Here is a 27,129-nt window from a genome sequence, read left to right on the forward strand (position 1 = left end):
AGAACAAAATAAGCTAGGAGCATAGCTCAAGTAGCCTGGTTAGCAAATGTAAAAGTCTGAGTACAAATCCAATATCAACAGCAACAACAAAAAATAGGTTTTACAATACAGTGTAGAGACTGATACATAAAAAAGAAAGTATGTCAAATACTGTCTAAAAGTTCTATGAATATTCAGAGAAAAGAGAAGGTATTGCTGTTGAAGTGACCATGAGTGTCATAAGTTGCTCTTTGACATTCAAGAGAGGCATTAAGGTTGAGATGAGGTGGAAATTCCATGCAAGAAAGAAAGGCAAAGATGGAGATGGGATGAATTTAGGAATTATGGGTAGATAAGAATGCATGGGATGGATAATGGGCTATGAGGCTGGACCACATTATTATCTTCACAAGATCCAACAAAGGAAATAAGACCTTTTGAGTGTGTGTGTGCGGGGGAGGGTAGGTAATGAAAAAATCTTGGAAGGATTTTGAGCATGTCTGGGCAGCCATATTTAGAGAATCTGAAATTGGTGTGGTCATGGGGAGACAGTGAGTCAAGAGCAGGCGATGGGGCCCTGAGAGGAGGTGATGAGAGTCTGGACAGTGGGAACAGAAGGAAATGTTGGTTATTACAGAGGAGGAAATGAAGGGAGCTAAGGAGGGAGGTAAGCCATTGACCCCAAGCTCCAGCATGAATGACTGTTCTAATACCAAACAGGTTCATATACACTGGCTGACTTTGCAATGTGGCAACATACTGCATAGAGGACAGAGGAATCAAGAGAAGGGTCACAAAGCTGTGGAAAGTAATTTATTATGCGTTCTCTAGGTCCTTTAAAAAAGCTATTAAAATAGCAATTGCACAAAAATAGATGCTTATAAAAAGCACTGCATCATCTCACCCCACATCACAGGATTCCTCAAGATTTTTGAGTTCTATAAATTCATTCTGAGTTACTGATTAGGACAGGGGAAAAATTCAGATTTGCAATCATTAACACAAAAATTCTTTTTCCTTTGAGGGAGATGAACAGATATAAAACAGGAATCAGGAAGCAAACAGAGGAAGAAGTATTTGGGAGAGTTTCCACTGCTGATACAAACAAGAATGAAAATAAACCCCTCCCTTAACAAATAATAACCATTTACATGATGTCTCGCCTAGAATTTATGATCAATTTACAGACATGCTGCTCTTATTCCCAATGTCAGACGTTCCACTTGCACGCCTGCTCTAGGAATCACACATTCTACCTGCACACTCTGTAGCCTGGGATCTTGGTTTTCCTTGTTGTTTTGCATGCTGGCACCAGAGTTCAGGGGCAACAGGTAGATCAACAACACATGACAGATGTTTCTAAAGCAATCATCAGGTTTTCCCATTTGCCATAAATATCCAGAGTGGGCTAGGTTCCTCCTTCCTTCCCTCCAGCAGCAAGGAGGGTCACCACTGCTTAAAATGTCTCTCAATTTAAATCCAGGAGCAAGAGAAAAACAGAAAAACCATCCAGAAAGAACAAAGGGGCAGGCGAAGGGTAGACTAGATTTGCAAACAGAGAAAGCAGCTCAGAATGCAGTGGTTATTTAATATACAAGTGTTGTCATTCATAGTGCTCTAAGTTTCTTAGCCTCTACAAAGGCAATTCAGTAAGTATTACAGCTCTAATCAACCACAGTTTTAATTAATAGCAAACCTATTTCTAAGTAATAGGTATCTTCTAAATTCCATAACAAAGAACATCAGTGTCAAGAATTTCAAAAACCCACAGTGGAAATATCTGCATTAGGATCTATGAAAGATAAGAAATCCAGGATTCTTACACATTACTCTGGATTATCTTGGTAGATATGGGAGAGGAGTGCTGAGAAGATTGAAATGGAAGGCTCCCTATAAAAGCACCCCCAGCAACACACTGCCAGAAAGTAAATTCACATCTCAGTGTGTTCAGAACCAAACATATGAATGGACCCTTAATAACAAATGCATACATTTCAAGAAATTGATCAATGTGTTTTGAATATATAAATGAGATAAGGATAATGTTCACTGAAACTAGCCCAAATAAAAAGTTCTTATAAAAAGAGCCTACTTTTTAACCAAGACATGTGAAAAGGTATCAATGTATGTGAATTAATGCACCTTCTATCTGGCAAAAATCATGTAATTCTTTTATTAATTACAATAAAAAATATTTTAAAAAAACAAAACAAACACCAAAAAATAAAAAGAGCCTACTTTTGACATTAAAATGATACAACTAAATAAAATACTATCAGGAGACAATATTAAAATGGATGCATTATATTTGGGTACCCAACATTATGGACATGTTCTTAGAGATATAAACATAGATACATAGACATAAAAATCTATGATGGGCTATATACTCTATAAATGTAATTATTACATAGATTAATATGTATATATGACATACAAACCCTCAGCTTAATTTTAATTATGTTCTAAAACCTAAGTGCCAGTGATTGTATACAGATTCCCTTCTTGAATATTTGTTTGTTAAACATGACATTTGAAATATGATGTAAAAATCAATGTTAATAAATTCTTTAATACAAAAATGCCATGCAAAATAAATAAAACAATAAAATGGAAGCATTATTTTCAGATCATTGCTGGCTGAAGATCACTGTTTAGACAGGGAAAAACAATCATCTGATGAATCCCGAAATAACTTCAGAAAGAGAGCACTCACTAAAATAGGACTGAAGTAACTCTAAACAAAAATAGCTTACTGAATTGGTTCAAACAGGACAATAGGATGATTTCTACTATAATCAAGCAAGAATGGCTTACTTCTTCCATTGCTTTGAAAAATGGTTGCATTTTTAAGCCTGGGGCTGGTGGTTCATGCCACCTAGCTACTTAGAAGGCTGGGATCTGAGGAACATGATTCAAAGCCAGCCTGGACAGAAAAGTCTATGAGAATTTTACCTCCAATTAACCAACAAAAAGCCAAGCTGTGGCTCAAATGGTAGTGTACCAGATTTGAATGACAGCACTCAGGCCCTGAGATCAAGGCTCAGTACCAATATTCCCCCCATACACAATTATTGGGTTCTCACTGTTCACAACTCCCTAATACCACAATTTTACTTGTAATTTAATTCCTGCATCTGACTATTACTGAGTTCCATGGAGCACTAAACAGGCTAATGCTTGTTAGTTCTGTGATATCCCTATAGAAAGAAGTTCAGGGATCCTTCTACATCTTCACAAAGGAAGACGGGGCCAGCACAATCTTTAGTTTCCTGATTCTAGATTTCATGCCAGCATCAGTAAGAAGTGAGACAATCCCAAGTGTCCTTAAGCACTTTGACCCCTTCCTAAGGTCTGCACCCTAAATAAGAAGCACGTCATTTGTGTGTCCTGTGAAACAAAAACGTCACAACAAAATTTCAGAATTCATTTGGCAACTCCAACTGTCTTAATAATTAATGTTACTGCATTTGCATAAGAACAAAATACATTTCATACTCTTCTCTTACCTGCCGACTTTCTCTCTGAGAGGACGTGGACGACGAGGTACTTCTATGCGTAGGAGTGGAAGTTTTATGAGCAGGGGATATGCCCTTCTCGTCTGAACTCATGGCTGCAGTAAGGGTTCTAGTTATGCACACGTGAAATCATCCCCGTGTCCTCTGAGAGTCACAGGCAGAGAAGGACAAAAGAAGAACAAAGAAGGACTGTTCAACTTCATTCCATTTCATGAAGCAGGTTTGAACAGCAAAATGCAGGCAAGGAGGGCAGAGTCCACCTACAAACACAACAAAAGGAACGTTCATTAACTTAAAACATAACTTAAAACCATTATATTTAAGGCAGAACTAATTTGTGTTGCCCAGTGGAAGAATTCTGACACCACAGGAACACAGGAAGTATTTTTTTTCCTCTAGATTTTAAGATGCTGAATAAAAGTGTTAATGTATTTATCATGAGGAAATGAGAAGAAACTATATGATAAAGTCTTATTCTTCTCTTATATTCTCTTCTATTTTAAAAGACTTTATTTATACACATTAGGTGTACAAGGGGTATCTGTTGTGACATTTCTATATATTTATACAATGTGGCCCAAGAAAACTCACCCAGCCATCGCTCTCTTGAATATCTCCTCTTCTTAAAATAATTTCAAACTTTCCCTCTTTGCAGATTACATGATTCTCTACTTAAAGAACCCTATAGACTCCACTCCCAAGTTACTTGAGATGATTAAAAACTTTGGCACAGTAGCAGGGTATAAAATTAACCCTCAAAAATCAATGGGTCTCCTATATGGCAACAACAAGAAGAGTGAGGCAGAAATCAGGAAAGCAACTCCTTTTGCAATAGCCTCAAAGAAAATAAAATACTTAGGAATTAACTAAAGATGAAAAGGACCATTATGACAAAAACTGTAAAAACCTGAAAAAGGAAATTAAAACAGAACTAGGGAAATGGAAAAACCTTCCATGCTCCTGGATTGGAAGGATTAACATCGTGAAAATGGCAATCTTGCCAAGGAATATCTACAAATTCAATGCAATACCCATCAAAATTCCAATGCCATTCTTTAAGGAAATAGAGGAAGCAATTCAAAAATTCATACAGAATTTTTAAAAAGACCCGATGGAATAGAACTGAAAACCCAGAAATCAACTCACAGACCTATGGTACCTAACCTTCAATAAGGGAGCCAAAAAAAATAGAATGGAAGAAAGATGGCCACTTCAACAAATGATACAGGCAGAACTGGGTAAGCACCTGTAGAAAACTAAAGCTAAATTCTATTCTGCCATCAGAAAGAATGATATTGCCCCATTAAGAAATGGAAGGACTTGGAAAAAAATCATAGTAAGTGAAGTAAGCCATACTCAAAGAAACATGGGCTCCATGGTTTCCCTCATTTGTAGTAATTAGTACACACCTAGGATTCTCCTAACAGAGGATCACAATAGCCCCAAATGTATGTACATATGGTCACACAGAAAGAGATTAATGAAATGAATTTAGGTTATGAAAATAAGAGGTTTACCTTTATGATTGTTGTTCTTAAGGTACTATGTGAAGTTATATTTTTTCTCTTTTTTCCACTTATATTTAATCTCATGTGGTTACTGTATCTGACTTTGTTATCTGGTATTCTGCAAATACACTTATTTGTTTATTTGAAATAGGGAAGGGAAGAGGGAAAACAAGATGACTGGGAAGGGCAGGGGAAGGAAACGGGGGCAAAAAATGTGAGAAGGGGTATCAAGGTTTGAGAAGTAATGTACCCACCATCTGATGAATGCAACTGTAACCCCTCTATACATTATCCTGACAATAAAATACAAAAATAATAATTTCAAGAGATTTCCTTGTTGTACTTCCTACATGCAGGTAAATTACTCTATGCACTCTTATGTAGCATATCTGGGCACTCCTCTTTCCAGCTAATGTCCATACTCCAAAAAATCCAGTTTTCTTTTTCTATCGCTCACTTCTTTTTACTTCTTTAGTGAATATTAAGCATACCAAGGCATTTCACCACGCCATTTAACATTTGCATGCATTACGATTTCGTCAAGATTTAACTCCCTTTATTGTTCTTTTATTACCTCTCCCTCTTTTTCATACCCACTCCCTTCCCCCCCGCAATATGTGCTGGCTAGTAATGAAGTTTCCGTTACTGGAGATGTGGATTAACTTGTAGAGCAAGAGCTGGGAGTTAAGTTTCAGTTAATATTGACTAAAGGTAGTAAACTAAGCCATCTTCTCTTTTCATTTTATGAAGGCAATCTATTAAGTGTGAATAAAGTTTCCGAAGCCAAGTTCTGATGCCAGGAAATGGAAAGCAAGAACATTATTGAGATTCTTGACTTGAAGTGCTTTGCTTTCTGATCCAAGATGTTTTATAAGCAAGTGTTGACACTTGAGCCAAAAGTATGGCAGCAATTCTGTGCTGTGTTCAAGTGGCCCCAAGGGATGAAATAAAACAACCCAACTCATTAAACTACTAGCCACCTGGAAGAAAATTCAATCCAGGCTTCATTTCCTGTTAGACATTCTACTTCTCCCCCTCTTCCCTGTTCCTCTCCTCCTCTGTGTTCTTTCTCCTCTTTTCTCTCTTCCCTTTCCCTCTGCTCTCTCATACCTTTTCCCTCTCATTGCCTCCTCTCATTTCCTTTCCTCTCTCTTTTTAATCTGCACCCAACTGATTTCTCATTTCTAAAATTAAGACATTGATTCATGTTTTAATTTAACATGACATTTTCAAGGTAACTTGTTTATAATGAAAAGATAGCCCTTAAGTGTACTTATAACTATAACTATGTTCAATAATATCAAAATAAAGGAAAAGGTAAGTAAAATAATCAAATTCATTCCATGATATTTTGGGGGGGTTATTATTGCTTCTATAAATTTTTGTTCTTTTTTAAGCAACAAGGGGATTTTTAAGTAGCTATGATAAATTTGGATGAAATTTAAAGATCAGTCCAACCAATGGTCAACCAAGCATTTGATCACCTACTCTATTTCAGGATGTATTCCAAAAGCACATTTAAATTCCGTTAGAAGGTTGGACTCATGTATTTTTTATTCCTAGAGTATAAGAATTACTGTCACATAAAAAAATACTTAGTTCATCTCTATCAAAGCACACTTTCAGAAACTGTCTAAATAACAGTCTAAACCCAAGACCATAATTTTAAAGTCAACATCAACATAATTATTATACTCAATGACAAAAACACTGGGGTTGAAAATAACAGCAATAGAAGGGCTGAACATCTAATTTTTCTGTCTCCTTTTTCAGTTGTATCAGTAGGAACATTACAAGCACTTGCTAAGTGCTGCATTTGCATTTACATCAAGTGACACGAAATTCAGATTTCTGATTCAGGGATCTAATTTTTAAAGCAAAAGGAGGAAGGGAAAACTTGTGGGTTTGCTATTCATAAATGTCATAAATTATATGATTCAGAAGAATAAAATACTTGGAAACTACTTAACATAGGCTAAGTAATGATATAACCACAAACAAGCTCCCCACCACCCAAACAAGGAAGGTTTATTGTCATATGTCCTGGCCAGATGAGTCTCCTTCATCCCAAGCTAAGGAAGAGCAGCCCAGCCCCACGGTACAGGGGAGAAGAGCTGTGGTACTGGGCCAATTCCTAAAGCTTTTGTGTGCAGGTACCACATATGATCTTTAGTGTGCTACACAAGCCTGAGTGTAGATAATGCAAGACAAATTCAGCTAACACACACATATTCAAAATTTGAATATAAGGGCATGTGCACACATGCCTACAGCATAAAGATGAAAAACAGGGCTTTCCTTATCCATCAACTATGTAAGTCATGTGGCCTTTCAGATTGCGTAAAAAGACATCATGGTTATGATTTTACAACTCGAATTATAAGTGAAAAAATTAGTTATAGTACATGTTATATGAAAAGCATGTGATAGGCCTGATTTAATCCAAAAACAATACAAGACGCTTTCATTATATTTTAAACATTCGTACCTCAGACACACAGCAAGTCTTGTATAAGGAAGACTATTACTTCCCTGAGCTCATATTGCCTTTAGTTTTTCTTGAACCACTCTAAATTTTCTTCAGTGAGTTAGTGACATTCAGTTCAAACCAATCATTTTCTTATATTAATCTTGTGAAATTACAGTGTGATCATATTATCATTGTCATTTAAGCTGATATATCAAATGAGGTAATTGGGACATACTCCCTGAAATTTAACAATTACATATTCCTTCAAGCTAATTTTTACATTCAACCTGCTATGAAATTTTTATTCTAGGAATATGGAACAGTAGTCCCCATACGTTTTAGATTTTGTTGGTTCTTGAACATTGTGCACTGAATTGTTTTCAGAACTGTCTTCAAAGAACTATTTTCAGAAAGAAATTAAGGAATGCTTCCTTATTCTAAAAGCAAGCTATTCTTACACTGTTTCCTGAGGCAATCTCTCTCTGGACATCTGTTAACTTTATAATTAACATTTTCAAAAATGTCTCAACGAGTGAAAACATAGTATATCAAAAAATTTTATTTGAGATCATTAGTTTTATAAAGGTACACCACCTTCTTCCAACGTAGCTCTTTTTCTGGCAATAGAAGTAATAGATCGGCCTTCGTACTTCCCCACTTTCCATTCATTCACAGGGTGAATAAGTGAGGAAAGTAGGGCTCAAGAAAATTATGAAATAGACTTGTTTGGGTTTCCAAGTCAACCTGACATCAAAGCCCATGTGCCTAATTCTTTCATCACTCCTTAGCTATGATTTACCAATACATTAGTGAAAAAGTTAAGCAATACAGCAAGTTTTCTAAAGCACAGTACATACTAATAGGAAAAAAATAATTATAGAATTTCTTAACCTGAAACCTATGAAGAAGTTCAGGGTAGTCTTTAACATCAGAAATAATAGGAGGAGGGCCGGGAGTTTGGCCTAGTGGTTAAAGTGCTTGCCTAGCATGCACGAAGACCCGGGTTCGATTCCTCGGTACCACATACATAGAAAAAAGCTGGAAGTGGTGCTGAGGCTCAAGTGGTAGAGCTCTAACCTTGAGAAAGTCCAAGGACAGTGCTCAGGCCCTGAGCTCAAGACCAGGACTGGCAAAAAAAAAAAAAAAAAAAAAAAAAGAAATAATAGGAGGAGTACTCAGCATTTTATCTCCCTATGTGACATATTCACTTGTTCTCAGGGATTATCAAAAGTCTAATAAACAAAGCAAAACAAAAGGCTAGCCTTGGGTTTATGGTTACTGAAAGGATTTGTATCAGGGCAGGTTAAGTTTATCTGATTTGTGAAGGGGAAGAGGAACCACAGAAAACTGTGATAAAGAGTGAACTCATGCAACAGTGATACTCACTAGACACGATGCAGGAAATGAACTTTACAACTTGAGGGAGGGAAAGCAAACAAGAGAGGGTGACACTGTTTGAAAAGAAATGTAGTCATTACCTTACTTACATAACTGTAACCCCTCTGTACATCACTTTTACAATAAAAGAAAAAAAAGAAGTGAAGATAACCCCTGGCGACAGCTGCTATCTAACATTTAACATAATGAGATTACAGAGTCTTAAATCTTAATGGGTGTGGGGGCCAGGAGTTTGGCCTAGTGGTTGAATGCTCGCCTAGCATGCACGAAGTCCGGGGTTTGATTCCTTGGTACCACATACATAGAAAAAGGGTGGAAGTGATGCTGAGGCTCAAGTAATAGTGTTCTAGCCTTGAGAAAATCCAAGGTCAGTGCTCAGGCCCTGAGCTCAAGCCCAGTACTGGCCAAAAAAGAATCTTAATGGGTGCAGTATGATTTTTTGTGTGTATGCATGTGCGCGTACATGTATGTGCCAGTCCTGAGGTTTGAGCTCAAGGCCTGGGTACTATTTTACTCAAGGCTAGCACTCTGGAGCCAGACCTCCACTTCTGGATTTCTGGTGCTAATGGGTCACATATTTTTCTAATATGACTGGCTTCAAACTGTGATCCTCAGATCCTAGCCTCCCAGCAAGGATTACAGGTGTGAGCCACTAGTACCTCACTATCACTTGGTAATTGTACCAGTACTAATTCTCCAAGATTTTTTAGTCACATATTCAAGTTATCATTATGATTCTGACCTTTGCATTTAAAAGAAAGATTAGGCAAGGTTATAGTGCTAACGAGCACGATTTAAAAAAAGGTATTCGGCAACAATGGAAAATACAATTTTGTCACCTTTTCTTTGAAATATTAACCATTCTTAAATCAATTTCAAGTTTGTTCAAATTCTTACTAAGGCTCCAAGTGACTCTGAACACCAAGTGTGCTTTGAAGGAGTTTTCTCTCAAAACAACCAAACTCTCATGATGTTTTAGCTATGCTATGGGTTGGCTTAAGTTAAAAATGTTCTATACTGGGTGCCAGTAGCTCAAGTCAGTAATCAGGAGAATAAGATCTGAGGATAACCATATGAAGTCCACCCAGACAGGAAAGTCTCAAACTCTTGTCTTCAAGTAACTGCCAAAAGCCAGAAGTAGAGTTGTGGTCCAAAGCGGTAGGCTGCTAGCCTTGAGTAAAAAAAAACACAAGGATGTGTCCAGGCCTTAAGTTCAAATCCTAGTATCAACATAAAAAATGTTCCTGATGTTACCATCTAATAAATTTACAGTAGTTATTCAAAAACCTAAAGGAACTTTCATATGAGAAAGGAATTCTACATTTAGGTATGTACTCAACAGTTCCTGCCCCACCCCCCAAAAAACACCCGGTGCACAGGCTATTACATATTATATACTAGTGTTTGTGGGAAAAAACAATGTAAGCATTCATCAGTCCAAGATGGAATAAGCAAGTGTGTTATATTCATATAATGGAGTACTATTGACCTTTAGAAGAAAGAAAATTTATGCAGGGAGAGAGGTCATACTTGTAACCCCAGCACTTGGGAAGGTACTGCAGGAGGTTTGTCAGTTTGAAAAGCCACCCTGGGCAACATAAAGAGATCCTATCTAAAAAGAAAAAAAAAACAAAGAAACAAGAAAATTATGGCACTCAAGACAACATGGAAACCTTGGAGACACCACTCTAAGTGAGGAAAGTCAGACGCAAAAGGACAAATACTGAAGGATATAAATTATCTCAGTACACAGAGTAGTGAAATCTGCACAAAAAAGTAGAATGGGGTTACCAGAATCTGTGAGGAGAAAGCAGATGTGTAGTTTCAATTTGGAAAATGAGAAAGTTCTGCATGGTGGATGTAAATTCACTTAATACCATAGTATGCTTATAAGGGTTATAATGATATATATACCCACACACAGCTCGAAAATCAACAAATATTTTAGAACTGTCATCTGGAGTGGCTGAAATGACTTTAGATAAATTTTCATCATCTTTAACTAGTTGTACAATTGAGTTGCCATTTAACAAAGCAGTTTATGAACACAAGTTGTCAGAATCAACATTTCAACATTCTTACCCATTCCCTCCAACCCATATCCTCCTTTACTTTTCTTAATTTGGTAGGATATACATTGCAATCTTGACTGCATATTCCTCACTTTCTTCTCTTCATTCATCTACTCCTCTCCCTTTGACCCTATCCCCCAACCCATTTCAAGATCCTGTTTCCTAGTGTTTATCTTCTTGAACTGTGACTTTTCAAAGTTGTACCCTGAATCTACTGTATTTCAGATAATACATCTGTATACATTTACATAACCCCCAATATACTTTTTATATGCTTATAAACTATTTCTAGCTTGTAATGACTTCTACAACATGCAGGCACTGCTTTTATACTGTTTTGTGGTCAGGTTTCATCTTCTGTATGCCATCTTCCCTAGCCTATGACAGCTGTCACTCTAGTTTGAAGTCCTCCCATACTTCCACATAGACTGTTACTGAACATACATTATACTTCATTTGGCTTCATTCTACACTATACTTCCCAGTGGGGACTATATCCTTTTGTTATTGTTACTGTTATTGTTAAGAGCCACAAAAAGTCCCTCAGAATGTTTGCTGAGCTTCTCACTTTAGTTAGACTTCAGTCCCTCCATTACACTTATTAAGCTCTGCTGATTGTGCCTACTGGCTGCCTGCAGATAATCATCCCAGGTCACTTCTTTGATTTTTACTGAATTCTCTTCAAGATAACCCAAAATAATAGAAAGGATGTGTCATTACAGTTTCTCATTTGCTCAGTATCCATGGGAGAGGATGCCAGTACAAAGTTCAACACCCCCAAGAGAAATGTCTTGGTCTTCCTAAAAAAAGATTTATCAGGCTTGCTAATGGTACTCTAGGGGCCTGGGACCTTAAGTTCTGCTCTCCTTGGAGCCTAGTTGTGCATTAAGATTATTCTCTCAAAACATGGCTGTGGGTTGGCCTGGTCACACAGAAATAATGGCACCTGCTATCTACTAATTTACCATCATCTAATCTAATTATAGACATTTTATGGTCGTAATCTTGAAAAACTGTTGGCCTTGTTGATCCATAAGTTTATACACCATTATACATCTGTCAGGATAACCACAATTCTAGTTGTGCTGCGCATTTAGAAATGAGGGTGGGTTTCAATTGTTGCTCATTTGTTGTTAGGGGAACGAACATCTGGCATCATTGACAGTCAATGACTCCAAGTTCTCCAGTTTAGTGAACTCATTTAACTGGAGGGTGGTAACCCTGCTTACATCTAGTAGAAAGCTGGAGCCACTTGCAAGAGCTCACTACCCAACTGTGTGCATCTCTCCTAGGCTTAGGCTTCTGACATATGTACCCCTCTGCTACCAAAAATTTGCAACACACCACTGTATATATCTTCTTCCTTTTATACACCCTCTCCCCGCCAAAAAAAACTCAGGATGATAGGTACTGGTGGCTGAAACCTGCAATCCTAACTAGTCATGGGCTGAGATCTGAGGTTCAAAGCCAGCCTGTGCAGAAAAGCCCATGAGACTCTTATCTCCAATTCACCACTCACAAAGCTAGAAGTGAAAGTATGGCTGAAGTGGTAGAAGGACAGACCTGAGTCTAAAATATCCAGGCTCTGAGTTCAAGCCCCAGTACGGCGCCCAAAACATCTCATAGCTTTTTCCAAGTATGAAACTGGAGGCAATTTTCTTACTCTCTTTATATCAGTTTTCCCATCCATGAAATAGGAATTTTGATTAATAGATGAAATAATCTGTGAAATGCTTATTATTACTCTGTACTCCCTTCTAACCCCATCTTTTCAAACTGCTCAGTGAGGGGATACAGCCTCAAAGACCTCCTCCTCCGCCCCCTCCTTTCCTTCTTCCTCTTCTTTATTATCTTCAAATAGTTGTACAAAGCTGTGCAGGGCCTCTTAATCAGAGTTGCCCCTCCACCACAATCTCTTTGTTTAGCAGTGGCTTCCAGTGATTGTAAATAGAGATTCCCTCCTTGAACACTTGTTTGTTAAACTTGTCATTTAAAATATGATGTAAAAATCAACATTAATAAATTCTTTAATAAAAAATGAATAAATGAAAAAAAGTTCAAATTTGATAGCCAGGCACAGTGCCTCACACCTGTAATCCTAGCTACTTAGGAGACTGAGATCTGAGGATCGCGGTTCAGAGCCAGCCCGGACACTAAAGAGTGACAGACTCTTTTTTGAATTTTTTTGTCACGATAATGTATAGAAGGGTTACAGTTACATTTGTCAGGTAGTAAGTGCATTACTTCTCACACACTGATACCCATTCTCATTTTTTCCCCATTTCCCTCCCCCCATCCCGCCCCTCATCTTATTTTCCCCCCTTACCATTCCTATTTCAAATAATCAAATAAACGTATATACAATATGCCAGGTAACAAAGTCAGATACAGTAACATTGTGAGATTAACCATCAGGGCAAAAAGAGAGAAGAGAAATAACATAGTCCATTAAGAACAACAATCACACAAGATAAAGCTCGGTGTTTAAAGACTGAGAGACTCCTATCTTCAAGTAACCACTAGAAAACTGGAAGTGGCATTGTGGCTCAAGGGGTAGGGCAGTAGCCTTGAGCTGAAGAGTTCAGGGACAGCATCCAAGCCCAGAGGTCAAGCCCCACCACCACCAACACACACACACACACACACACACACACACACACACACACACACACACACGCACACACAGTTCAAATTTGAGGCTGATTTGACCAATAATGGTATTTTATGCAAATCTATTATGAGAAGGTATGCTAATTGTCTATTGAAGCACTATGAGTACTGGAGTAGATATGACTTTTTTTAAACCTACAAAAATTAGAAACAAATGTACAGGTTTCACTATTGTTGAACAATTCTTATCACATATTTTTATTAAAAATAAATCACAGCAACACAAGTAGGAGAATTAATGCTGGACACGGATGGCTCTGCTTGTCATCTTATCTAGTCAGGAGGCTTAAAGCTGAGCATTATAGAAGTGTGGAAAAAAAAGTCTGTGCGACTTTTATCTCCCAATTAGCCAGCAAAAACCTGGAAGTACAGATGTGGCTCAGGCAGGAGAGCATCAGCCTTGAGTGAAAAAGGGGAGGGCGAGTGTGAGGCCCTGAGTTCAAGACCCAGTACTGGTACATGTTCACACACAGATAAAATAATTATTAAGTATTATATTTATTAAAATCATTTTATTGTGAAAACACTTGAGATATTGATACATCTCAAATTATACTTGAGATCCAGATAGTGTCAGACCTTTGGTATATTAGAATTCATAAAGAAATAAGCTTCAAAATCTGGATACCCGTGCCTCACATCTATAATCCTAGCTACTTAGGAGGCTGAGAATGGGAGGATCACAGGTTCAAGGCGCAGGTAATGCAAGAAAATTCTTGAGACTCCTTTCTCTACTCATAGCTGGGGACAGTGGTCCACATCTGTCATTCATGGAAGGATAACACTGGGAAGATTGTAGTTTGAGGTCAGCCCAAGGCAGAGAAGTTCTCAACCCATAGCTGACTATAGCAGAATACAACTATGATCCTAGCCAATGATGAAGCCTAATGTAGATAAACTGTAGATCAGATGCAAGATATCCTAAAAAAAAAAAAACTAATGAAAAACAAAGCTGTACACATGCAGAAAACTAAAGCTGGATCCTTCTTTGTCACCCTGTACTAGAATTAACTCCAAATGGATCAAAGACCTGGAGGTAAAAGCTGACACACTGAAAACTTTACAAGAAGGAATAGGAGATACACTAGACCTTCTTGGTACAGGTCAAAACTATCTTAATAAGGACCAAGAATCACAACAAATCAGAGAAAGGATGGATAAGTGGGACTGCATTAAACTGCAGAGCTTTTGTATGGCAAAGGACATAGCTAGTAAACTAATCAGGAAGCCTACAGAGTGGGAGAAGATCTTCACCAACCAAACAACAGACAAAGGCCTCATATCTAAAATATATCAACAGCTCCAAAAATTGAATCACTCCAAAACTAATCTCCAAAGTAACAACCATCCCATTAAAAGATGAGCCAAAGACTTAAAGAGAGTCTTCTCTGAAGAAGAAACAAAAATGGCCTATAGACACATGAAGAAATGCTCAACATCTCTGGTCATTAAAGAAATGCAAATCAAAACAACTCTAAGATTCTACCTCACTCCAGTTAGAATGGCCAGGATCAAGAAAACTAATAACAACAGATGCTGGAGGGAATGTGGCCAGGAGGGATCACTACTACACTGTTGGTGGGAGTGCAAACTCGTTCAACCACTATGGAAAGCAGTATGGCAGCTCCCCTATGACCCAGCAATTCCACTACTTAGCATTTACCCATGCATCCAGAAACAAGGACATACTAAATCCACCAGCACAACAATGTTCATTGCAGCACTATTTACCATAGCAAAGATATGGAACTAACCTAGATGTCCCTCAGTTGATGAGTGGATCAACAACATGTGGTATTTGTACACAATGGAATTCTATGCTGCTGTCAGAAAAAAACAACATCAACCCATTTGTTAGGAAATGGGAAGACTTAGAAAAAATCATATTAAGTGAAGTAAGCCAGACTCAAAGGAACTTAGGCTCAATGGTTTCCCTCATTTGTCCTAATCAGTAGAAACCTTGGGCTCTCCTAGCAGAGATCTGCAATAGAGCAAAACCTTGATACAAAAGGCCATATAGTAGGACGCTAAATGAAAAGATCTCTAGGATATAGAAACATAAGCCATATAATGAATGACTGTTGTTCTTAAGGTACTATGTTATCTCTCATCTCTTTTGCTATCCCTTGGTTATCTCATATTGTTACCGTATCTCACTTTGTTACCTGATATATTGGATATATTTGTATTTGGTTATTTGAAATTGGATAGGGAAGGGGGGAAAACAAGATGAGGGGTGGGGGGAGGGAAATGGGGACCAAAACATGTGAAAGGGTATCCATGTATGGGAATTAATGCACCATCTATCTGGCAAATATCATGTAACCCTTCTATTAATTACAATAAAAATATATGAAAAAAAGAAGCACTTCTTGAATATTCTCAGTACATTTCAATGTGAATTGTTATTTCTAACATATATTCCCAACATATATATATATATATTATTCCCAACATATATATCCATTTTCCCTGAATTAAGTTATTAGTTAATGGAATAAACAGCCTACAAGAGTTAAAAAAAAAAGAAAAACAAAGCTGTAGGTATCGCTCTGTAGTTATGCCACCACTACCTAGCATATACCTACTGATGCTCATAGAACAGAGCAATTCATCTATCCTATGTGTGAGATATCCTGTGACATAGCTGAAATAAAAATTGAATTCAAAGTCCAGGACATGATGTCAAAACACATATGGTGAATAATAATAAATCTTTATTTTTCTTAAATATGAATAAAGTGCTCCAAAGAAAAAAAAGACTAAGAACTTCTTGTATGGTCATTTTCTCCTCTCTTTTTCCTATAATTTCTATCTGAAATCCATTTTAGTCGATGTTGCATATTTTGTTTTGTCTATCGATGTGCAATTGTTCAAGCATCCATAGGTGAAATGACCATCCTCCTTTCACTGACTTGCTGTGTTAGTGTGGCTTCTTGCTTGCAAGTCTAAAAAAAACGGTGATTCTATATTTATTTTGGCATGTATTTCTTTTGAATGTTTTATTTTGGCATAACTTTAGATTTATGGGAGAATTTCACAGCTACTACAGCCAAATTCCCATATACCCATCACCTAGGCCATTCTTCAGTTTTCTCTTGCTTTTCAGAAGCTGACAAAACAAAGGATTTTAATATGAAGGTTGTGATACTTACAGAGTGCCAGCTGGAAATAAAAAACATTTGGAAATAGCTTCAAATGCCAAATCTGTAGCTATTATTTAAGTAAATTCTACAGTACCTTCACATTTAGTGTCTGACATATGAGAGTTTATTTCTCAGCTTCAGTATGGTATGAGAACATGTCCAGTACTCTATCACTGCCCACCACAGCATTTCTGTTTCCTCCCCAGCACTTCTTCTAATGTCACATCATTTGTGCATTGGCTTGCTATTTACCTCCAGAGACCTTAATGGCACAGCTCTGCTCGCCCTGATATAACCCTTGAACAAGAATAGTGCTTGGTGCATACTGAGTACATAATGTACAGTCTTTGCTGGGACTATGAATGAATAGATGCATTTTTGCATGCTTATATACAGGAGTAAACATTTTATATAGGAGGGATGATTAAGTCACTTAGTAAAAGATGTATCTATTCGGACTGCTAGTTCTAAAGTTTCAGACTTTTAAATGTCACACACAGTTGAATTACACTATCACCTTTATAGTCAAGTACTGATAAAAAATGCTTAGAATGGTTCCTTTGAAATCCAAACCTTTTAAAGTGTTTTGAAGATTTGCATTGTCAGTTCACTGTTGACAGTATTTCCCTGCATTATTCCGTAGAGACAAAAATTAATGAAGCAAAAATTTGAATTATCCTCAAAGTTAGGCTAATTGATATAGAACTTATTCTTCTGTATATTAAAGATAATTTGAAAAATAATTCCCTATTGCTGTAAAAAGATAGACTAAAAGTTTGCAAGACTATAAAGGAATACATTGTCTGCTTCTTCCTTTCCCTGACCACCTCTGAGATTGAAGTTCAAGGAATTGCCTGGCTGGAGGGAAGGGGAAGAAGTGATGGAGGAAGAAAAAGTTAACCACCTCCTCCATATCTTCTATGAACAGCTGCATTCTCCTACAGTCAAACAGTAAGAAATGGGTCCAGAAATCAAAGCACTTGATTACTTGACCCACCAAAAGAAAATCATTTCAGAACTAGGGCCATAAAGTATCCACTTATCAAATGAAAAGTAAGAGCAGGCAGCTGCTGGGGTACATTCAGTCTCTGTGTTTCATTTGAAGCTTTAATCTTTTTCTTTCTGGGCCTACCCCACAATGAAAAGTGGACACTAAGAAATGCATTCAATGTAGTACAAACTGATCTACCACCCAGAAAGTACACAAAGCCCATTGTCATTCCTGGAACATCTTCTACCTATGATGGAATGAGTTGTAAATACCTTAAACTATTTGACAAGCTACAGATTTAATAGACTGATTCTCACTGCCAAGAAACACATCAATATTAATATCAAAAATGGAGTTAAAGAAAACATTCATCTTCTGACTTCATGCATAAGTTCTGAAGGGATGAAAGATGATAATAAAAGGTAAAAGATAAAGAGTAAAAAGAAGTCTTCATTAACTCTATACTTTATATAAAGATATAATAATTGTGTAAGTCTAAGAATTTTTATTTAACTTTATATTTGAAGGCTAAAAATGTCATAAGGTTAATGTGAACTAAGATTTTCAATTAGGAGAATACAAATATGAAAATAATTATGTAATCAGTTAATATGAAAATGCCATAAACACTGGGGCCGGGAGTTTGGCCTCATGGTTAAAGTGCTTGCCTAGCATGCACGAAGACCCGGGTTCGATTCCTCGGTACCACATACACAGAAAAAAGCCGGAAGTGGTTCTGAGGCTCAAGTGTTAGGGCTCTAGCCTTGAGAAAGTCCAAGGACAGTGCTCAGGCCCTGAGCTCAAGCCCACGACTGGCAAAAAAAAAAAAATGCCATAAACATCAATGTGGAAAAGTCTACATGAATTCCTAGCTTTTCTTTTCAAAGACATGTATTTCCTTTCCTGTTTTCTGAGAAGGACTGAATCAATGATAATCCATGGAAATAAGCAACCCAAATGCCCATTTTCTACTAAAAGAAGCCAGGGCTCCTACGAATATTAAGCATGAACTTCCTGAGAAAAGTTTAAGTCAGCTTATTATCAGATGACAAATAGAGTCTCAGAGACTAATAAAACAAGTCCCTTAATAATAAAATAACATCCCTTCTGGGATGTTCTGTCTTGATCTGAAACTGGTTACATGCATGTGTTTAGTATGCCAAGGTTCACTGTAATGGTATAATACATTCTCTTTACTATACACAGACACAAAAGCCAACTTGAAGTAGTTCCCTAAGGTCAAAGAAGTTTTTATCTATGCCTAGAAGACACTGACAAAAACTGCAATTAATTAAAACATAACAAGTATTAAATTCTATGAAGTGTAAAAAGTAATTAAGAAAACAGGCACTTTTGGGGGCAGAGCATGTGAGTTTCCCACATTTAAGTTTATCTGACACACATAGAGAAGTGCTATGTCCATGAAGATGCTCAGATGTGAAATGCTTCTGTAGTTATAGCACTTCACTAGTATATACTCATTTGATATTAACTTATTAAGAACATTACTGAATGCATTTCAATTCAAAAGATATAGTGATACACAAAACCGAGAAAGAACTATAGTAAAAACTGTGAAGTTTTACTGAAGGTTCATCAAAACCTGAGGACAGCATCTCTGAGTGGCAAAAGATTTGTGTGTGAGAAGGACCGAGCAGGCTGCTCATCCAATCACCTGGTGTGCAGAAGTGAGGGGCTTAGAAAATGGACTTCAACTGTCTACCACTCTGCATTCCAAAAGAAGCCAATCTGATGAATCAGTTTTTCTTCCTTGAAACCAAAAAACAGTTGGGCTACTGACCCCTCAGGTTATGGGATGCTGAAAAGGTAATCTTAATGTCTGGAAAATACAATTCTGACTCCATCACCACTGCAAACAGATCTCCTAAGTGACACTAGTGGGCCATCTTATTCTGGAAAAGTCTTCCTTCTCCCAAGCAAGCCTGGTAGCCAGAAAGTTCCTATTCTCAATGCTCATGTATTTTATATAAGAGAATGGAGCTAACATAATGGCAGAGAATAGCCTGAGGGCTACCCGTTTGCAAGTCCTACTCAAAACTGTAGGTTTAAATAACATGGTGGTAACAAGAAGGTTCTCCTGCCATCAGAAGAACACTACATTTTGGTGAGCCTTGTTTCCTGCTCTACTCTGAGGAACAAGTTCCTCCTCCACCATCCAGAGGAGTGGGGTTCAGAATGAATAGAGCATTTCCCCCAAATTATATTTATTATGTATAACAAGTTACAAGTGTATGTAATTACATATTGTAATTATCATTCCCACTGTCTGAGTCCATGGCAAGTAAGAGTGAGCAAAAAGGTTCACCCAGGCATACAAATGCCACACCTTCCACCTGGGCACCACTGACTTAGAGAAGGCAGAAGTGGGGATGGGCAGATGTGGGAGAGATGAAGGGAAGGATGTGTTATTGCCATATGATATGTTGAACTGATACCCTTCTGTGCAACTACTTAAAGAGAATAAGAAACATTAATAATAAAATGTAATCCAGCTCCAGTCCTACTTAGTTAGGACTTAAAAAATTGTAAAACCAAACATAAGGGATATCTTACAAGCACAATGATTCACACCAAGAAAATCACTGAGCTAAGTGCTGGTGGCTCACACTTGTCATCTTAACTACTTGGGAGATCCTCAGATCTGTCTGAAGCCAGCCCAGGCAGGAAAGTCTGTGAGATTCATCTCCACTTAACTGATCTGTGGCTCAAAAGGCTAGACTTGAGTGAAAAAGCCTAGGGCCAATACTTAGGCCCTTAGTTCAAGCCTCAGCATAGGCATCAAACAATAAACACATTGAAACATTTGATCCGATGCAACAGTGATACTCCCAAGAAAATATGTGGGAAATGAACTTTACAATTGGGGGAGTGGTGGGAGAGAGGGAAAGTGGGAGAAAAGGAGGGAGGGGCTAAGAATGTTGGAGAAATAATGTACTCATTACCTTATTATGTAACTGTAAATGTCTGTATATCACCTTCACAATAAAATTAAATTGAAAACAAGAAACAAAAGTAAAAAGGTATGAAGTTTTAGATAACTAGGAGGGGTGTGACCAAGTTGTGAAGACCAAATCAAATAACAATACACCACAGTCAGTACTGCTAATAGTATACATGGGCAAGGAAATCAATTATTTTCATATGACACTAAACTTCGGATAAGACATTTAAAAAGTTAGATATTTTTGCGTAGTTTTCTACTACCTATCCTTAAAACATACAGAGAACTGTTTACTGAGGTAAATAACAAGTAACCCGGATTATGATACATTATTTTAAGACCTGGTACACAAATAGAAGATATACACATAGCTTCCTGTGACTTGTTACTATGTCACTAATCTTTTGCTATTATTAAGCACTGCCTATTGTAATTCTGCTTTTTCTTGTAAGCTTGGTTTTCAAACTCACCTTGTACCTCAGAGTCAAAGTCTTCTACATTAGCTGTCTAGCCAGAGCTGTTTTATACTGGTTTATCTTCAGATGCCTGCAATTTTTTTCTTTGGGACAGCCTGTCTGGTTGCTGCCACTGCAAGGCTATCTGGGTAAATTATACAAAGCTCATTAACTTCCTTCTTTTGCTCTTTTCCCAGAAAGGTGCAAAACCTGAAAATAAAAGAGATTACAGTCATATAACTCCATAGAACTGCCCATGGCCAATCAGCAACTCCTGCCCATACAGTTTTCGAAGACAAAGCTCATGCCAGAAGGTGTCTCCACTGTTTATTTCCTTGGATCAATTTTATGTAACTGTAAAGAGGTAATCACCAAATTCTTCAGTAGTCATTATCATTGCTGATTCATAATTACATCTTACTCAAGAGTTTGGAATGAGAAACTCTCAAATGATACAGCAAATATTTTCCAGGAAAGGTCAAAGTACATTTTCTAGAGCTAAGTTTAGCCCTCCAGTTAAATAAACATAAATTCCAAATGGGGGCTTTTTAGAAGCAGTACGTAAGGAGCAGTCTCATCATGCATGCATACTTTGTGTCATAAACAAGTTATTCAAAATGTTCTGAGACTATTACAGTCTTTGTTCTACAAGAGCAGAAGTATTACCAAATTCCTAGAGAAAACTCCCTCGCCCAGAAAACTGGCTATGTATGTTATTAAAGAATGAAATTTTAATGTGACATTATTTCTTTGAAAGCATAAAAATAGTACAAGAAAATAAGTATTGTTCACTTTAAAGAAAAAAATGTAAGAAGTAACCCAAACTAGAGGCAATATTAGTTACTGTTTGATTCTAAAACACATCCATTTTACCAAGAAGCTCACTCATCCATTTACAAGGTAACTTTAAAAATTGCTTTCATTTGATTTGTTTGCAGCTGACCCAAGAAAACACTGGGAACAACTAGGACTTACTGAAACAGCAAAATGCATGCGTTCCTAGCACCCTGGACCCAGACTGCTCTTTCCATGAAAAAGTATTTCTTCTAGATCCATTAATCTATTAAACTTAAAACTCTACTGGCATGAGATAATCCATGCATTTTTGGTCATTCTTTTTATTACTTTAAATAGTTGTACAATTTAACACATCAATCTATGTGTACACAGAGTTAATAGATGACATATAATAACCAAATTTAGTTTCTATCAAGATTATTAATACTTTTGTGCCTGTCCTAGGACTTGAACTTGGACAATGTCCCTGAGCTTTTGTGTTCAATGATAGTACTCTATCACTTGAGCCAAAGTTCTACTTCCAGTTTCTTTAGTGATTGATGAGAGATAAGAATCTCATGGAGTTCTGGCTGGTTCGGGACCACAATTCTCAGACCTCAACTTCCTAATTAGCTAGGATCATAGGAGTGGTTACCAATGCCCACCTACAATTATTTTTGGAAACTCAGTTTTGTACCTTTTTATTCTTTACACCAGATTCAATCTATGCTTTTTCATCTCATATAATTAAAAACATAAGGAACAAATGGCTAGCTATGGAAACTCCCCTGACCACCTCTCATGCTCCATCAGGTGATAGACTGCCAAGACTCAAGGAAGGAGAGAACGCTGAAGAAAAGAACTGTAGCTAGCACCTCCGAGCATTCTGAAGTGAACTTCTTTTTTGTTGTTGTTGTTGGTCATGGGACTAGAACTCTGGGCCTGGGCACTGTCCCTGAACTCTTCAGCTCAAGGCTACTGCCCTACTCCGTGAGCCACAGCACCACTTCCTGTTTTCTAGCGGTTAATTGGAGATAAAAGTCTCACAGTCTTTAGTGCCCTAGCTGGCTTTGAACCTTGATCCTCAGATCTCATCCTCCTGAGTAGCTAGGATTACAGGTGTGGGCCACTGTGCCTAGCTTGAACTGCCGTTCTTGTTGCACATTTTCACTCCCTTTCTTCTATGTGAGTCATTCTTTAAAACTTCCTACCATGTGAAAACAGAAGTAGTAAAGTAGAACAGAGTCATGGGAGGCTGTCATCTTCACACTAGAGGCCAAGAGGACAGGAGGCTGCACACCCCACCTCTCACATATACTCTGTGGTCCTCACAGACTCTGCAAGTCAGACCTAAACCCAAGGAACACTTTTCCACTACCCTCTTTTAAAAAAAAATAAACTTATTTCATTAAAAAAAAAAAGCTCAACAAAGTAAAATGTGGTGGTGCATACCTGTAATCCCAGTACTCGGGAGGCAGAGACTGATGATGTGACTTCAAGACCAGCCCAGGTAATAAAGCAAGACCCCATCACAAAACAGAAGGAACTAATTGGGGCCCTTGTTTCACCTTACACACAAACTGCATTCAAGGCAGAAGTCCAATGGTGATAAGCTTATAAAGTTCAGGCCTGATTACTCTTTGTGACAACACATGTTGAAGATTAATTGTTAAAGCTCAAGATGAGAAATCTATTTACAGAAGAGAACAGGTTGTTACTTTCTTAAAGCATAAACAGTGCTGGTGCTTTTTTTAAAATAGCATATTACATTTTGACCATGACACACTGACAAAAGGAACTACATTCTGATTTTACTGTACCCTCTGCAAAGTAAGAAAATATCCATTTGAGACAACAATAAACTAGAAGCTGAAAAGGCTAGAAAGGTTAGTTTCAACAACACCGCACACCAACCAACACTCAAGCAGGCATCCCTGGAAAGTTTCAATCAGGAGGGTTTAGTGATTTGGCAATTGTTCTTCCCGAATGTCTCATGCTGGAAGCAAGTGATCCATTATCCTTGCAACAGAATTTTTCCTCTATGTCCTGTGACTAATCCTCCTACAGCCTGACTTTTGCCCACCACACACCATGTTCTTGCCTAGTGCATTCTCTCCAGGTTCTCCTCCTCTCCTATTCCAGCCTATCAGACACAATGATGAATTCTATCTCAGGCTGTTCCACATTGCTACTAAGTAAATGCATAGAGTATGAAATAAAGACAAGACAAAGCTAGCGGTTCTATTCTATAAAATAAAGTCTCTCAAAGTCAACACAAATACCAAAGAGAATTTATACAAAGTTAGCCATCTACTTAGCAAAGCCTATTACCATAAAATAAAATGAGAAAGGGAAGCATGTCAAACTGTTTTATCTGAGCACATGTGTGCCTGTGTGTGTGATAATGATGATTCTATTCCTTTTCTTTCCTTTTTGATCATTCTATTTCTATGTTCACATCATTTCTATAAAGAGGGAATGATCTCAATTCTTTAGGCTAGGATTAAATATCCTGTCTTGCTATTTCAGTGAATAGTAGCCAGAGATAAAACCTTTTCACTATCATGCTCATTTCACATGTTCTTACCATTAAAGATGGACGTAAATACGTGAAAAAAAAATCACTGTGTTCTTTCCTTGGCAGCATTGGTTTTTGTTAAGTTTATTTTTTGATGACACTGGAGTTTCAACTCAGAGCCTTGAACTTTCCAGGCAAGTAAATGCTCTATCCCTAGAGCCATACACCCAGCCCCTTCTGCTTTAGTTTATTGTTCAAATAATATCTTACATTTTCCTGGGAGTCAGCTTCAGACTGTGATACTCCTACTTCTGTCTTCCATGTAGCTTTTGCTTGTTTGTTTCCAGATGGTCTTCTCAAATACATACATACATATGTGGCGGGCGAGGGGGGGGTGCGCGCACACATGTGCATGCGCGTACCTCAAACTACAATCTTCCCATCTCCACCTTTTACTTACCTGGCATTACAGGACTGCACCACCATGCCCAGACTGATAGCGGTGTTTCGACTAGAAATTTATTATTCCCATTCCTTACTGTGAGAATCCTAAGTATGCAGAGGGTTTCTTCTATACTGTATCTAAATTTCTAAGGGATACAGTTTAGTGTCACATCACCATAAATTTCCTGGAAGCAGGTTGCACTCAGGTAATTGCCTAAAGATGACAAATGCTAGCTCAAGTCAACTATTACCTAAAGCTATCTAAGCTCATCAGAGAAGTTTAAGATTCACAAGATAAAAAGAACACAGCAGGGGCCAGGAGTTTGGCCTAGTGGTAGAGTGCTTGCCTTAGCATGCACGAAGACCCGGAGTTCAATTCCTCCGTACCACATACATAGAAAAAAGCCAGAAATGGTGCTGAGGCTCAAGTGGTAGCTCTACCCTTGAGAAAGACCAAGGACAGTGCTCGGGCCCTGAGCTCAAGCCCAGGACTGGCAAAATAATAATAATAATAATCATAACACAGCAGAATTTTCATGTCTGCCATTCAACGTCAACGGATGGGTACAAATACATAGATATTACCAATAAACAACAAAAGCACAGAATAAAGCAGATGTAGTTGCGTTATGAAGCTTTTCCCATTAACCACAGAAAAAAGCGGGGTGCGGGGGGGGGGAAGGAAACCAGGCAAATAGTCTTTTTAAATTACAAAAGCAGAGAATGTGCAGTAGATTTTCCTATCAAGAAATTTGAATTCTAACTTGGAATTTACACCTCGGTAGGAAAGTAGATCAGAAGAAGTCACTCACAAAGTAGGCAGAGTGAGAAAAGGTACAAAAATCAAGAGCAGGGAAAGGGTAGTCTGTAGGGACAGCCCTCAGAGCTTAAAGTACAAAAATGGGGATGGTGAAGGGGAATCCAGAGAGGTCTGGAACCACAGAATGTCTTAGATGCTGGTAAAAGACAGGTGTCACGTGATCACATTTCAGGGAGGCAGAGCCAACAACAGAATAAAAGAGGGGATTAACAAGAGACAGTTTCTAAAGCCTACACAAGCAGCCCTGAAGGGAAGTGGTAGCTACCTGGCAACTAGGGCATCAGGAAGGAAGAAGGAAGAAGGAACATTGGACAGATAGATTGGAGCTGTATAGCCTCACTGATTTCTTCTTTGTCAAAATAACCAGTGGGTAACAGAACACGTACTTCATTGTTTTCTGAAACATGATCCAGGTAAATAAGAGAGCTGTCCCTCAGTATCCACAGCCATTCATTTCAGGCCCACACCCTCCAATCCCCAAATCCAAAAGTGCTTACATCCCTTGTATAAAATAGCACCGTATTTACATGCAATCTAGGCACACCCTCTCCTGTACTTTCAATTATCTCTAGATGATTTTTAATACTCAATACAATGAAAATGCTAAGTGAATAACATACTAAATTCTTCATGGGATAATGATATGAAAAAAAATCTGTCTATATTCCCTATGATCAGTTTCTTTCTTCCACTCCTTGGCTGATTGAATCTGCAGATACGGAACTCAAGGATAAATCCAGGTGGGCTGACTATAGAAACCACACTAGTATACTTAAAATAACTTACAGAACACAAAACATATGTTTCTCAAGCTGTTGTAGCTCTACATGCTAACCAATGTTCCCAGATTTTTTTTTGTCTGCATTTAACTTCGCTCAAACTAATGCATATTCTCTTATGGTGGAGGCAATTATCTTCCCAAAGGCCAAGCACAGGAAGGATCTGGCACCTGATAAGCATTCCAGTGATTTTTGTTTCCTTTCACATTAAATCACTCTGTTAATCTTCAAAACATTCATATGACTGATTCTGCAGGTAAGAATTCTGGTTACAGGCTACTTAAAAACGCTTCCAACTCTACCATTCTCTTTAAAACTCTTAGATCCCAAGAAGCAGCATTACCAAAGCCATTCAACCGTTCTATTTTCTAGCTGAATTAAATAAAAACATAGAATCCCATTAACTCTAAAGCACTGTACACATGCTTAGGATATAACCTAATCATCTAAAAGTATCAAAAATATCTCAGCAAAAAATACCTTCATAAAGTTCCGAACAGTAAATATTTTAAGTTGTGTTTCATGTAACTATTTAGCATTGCTTTTGTAGTGAGGCAGCAGCCACAGATAATATGTGTAAAAGCATGGCTCATAGGGTGCCACTTAACTTTTCTTTACAAAG

General features: G+C 37.7%; 1 protein-coding gene across 7 annotated transcripts in view; it reads right to left on the minus strand.

Annotated features, from left to right (window-relative positions):
* The window catches only part of Osbpl6 (oxysterol binding protein like 6), a 179,002-nt gene that overhangs the window by 69,325 nt on the left and 82,548 nt on the right, over positions 1–27,129 (minus strand). For 6 of the 7 annotated variants that reach the window (XM_090342562.1, XM_090342561.1, XM_090342560.1 and 3 more), the window contains exons 2-3: positions 21,185–21,379; positions 3,489–3,757 (exon numbers count right to left, since the gene is read on the minus strand). In XM_090342562.1, coding sequence (XP_090198688.1) covers positions 3,489–3,590 — 102 coding nt within the window. In that variant the 5' untranslated portion in view covers positions 3,591–3,757; positions 21,185–21,379. The remainder of the gene's footprint in view (positions 1–3,488; positions 3,758–21,184; positions 21,380–27,129) is intronic. The other variant, XM_090342557.1, reaches the window with a different exon arrangement.

The sequence above is a fragment of the Megascapheus bottae genome, chromosome 12 (genome assembly GCF_031878675.1).
Source record: "Megascapheus bottae isolate mThoBot1 chromosome 12, mThoBot2.hap1, whole genome shotgun sequence".
In the NCBI taxonomy this organism is placed as follows: Eukaryota; Metazoa; Chordata; class Mammalia; order Rodentia; family Geomyidae; genus Megascapheus; species Megascapheus bottae.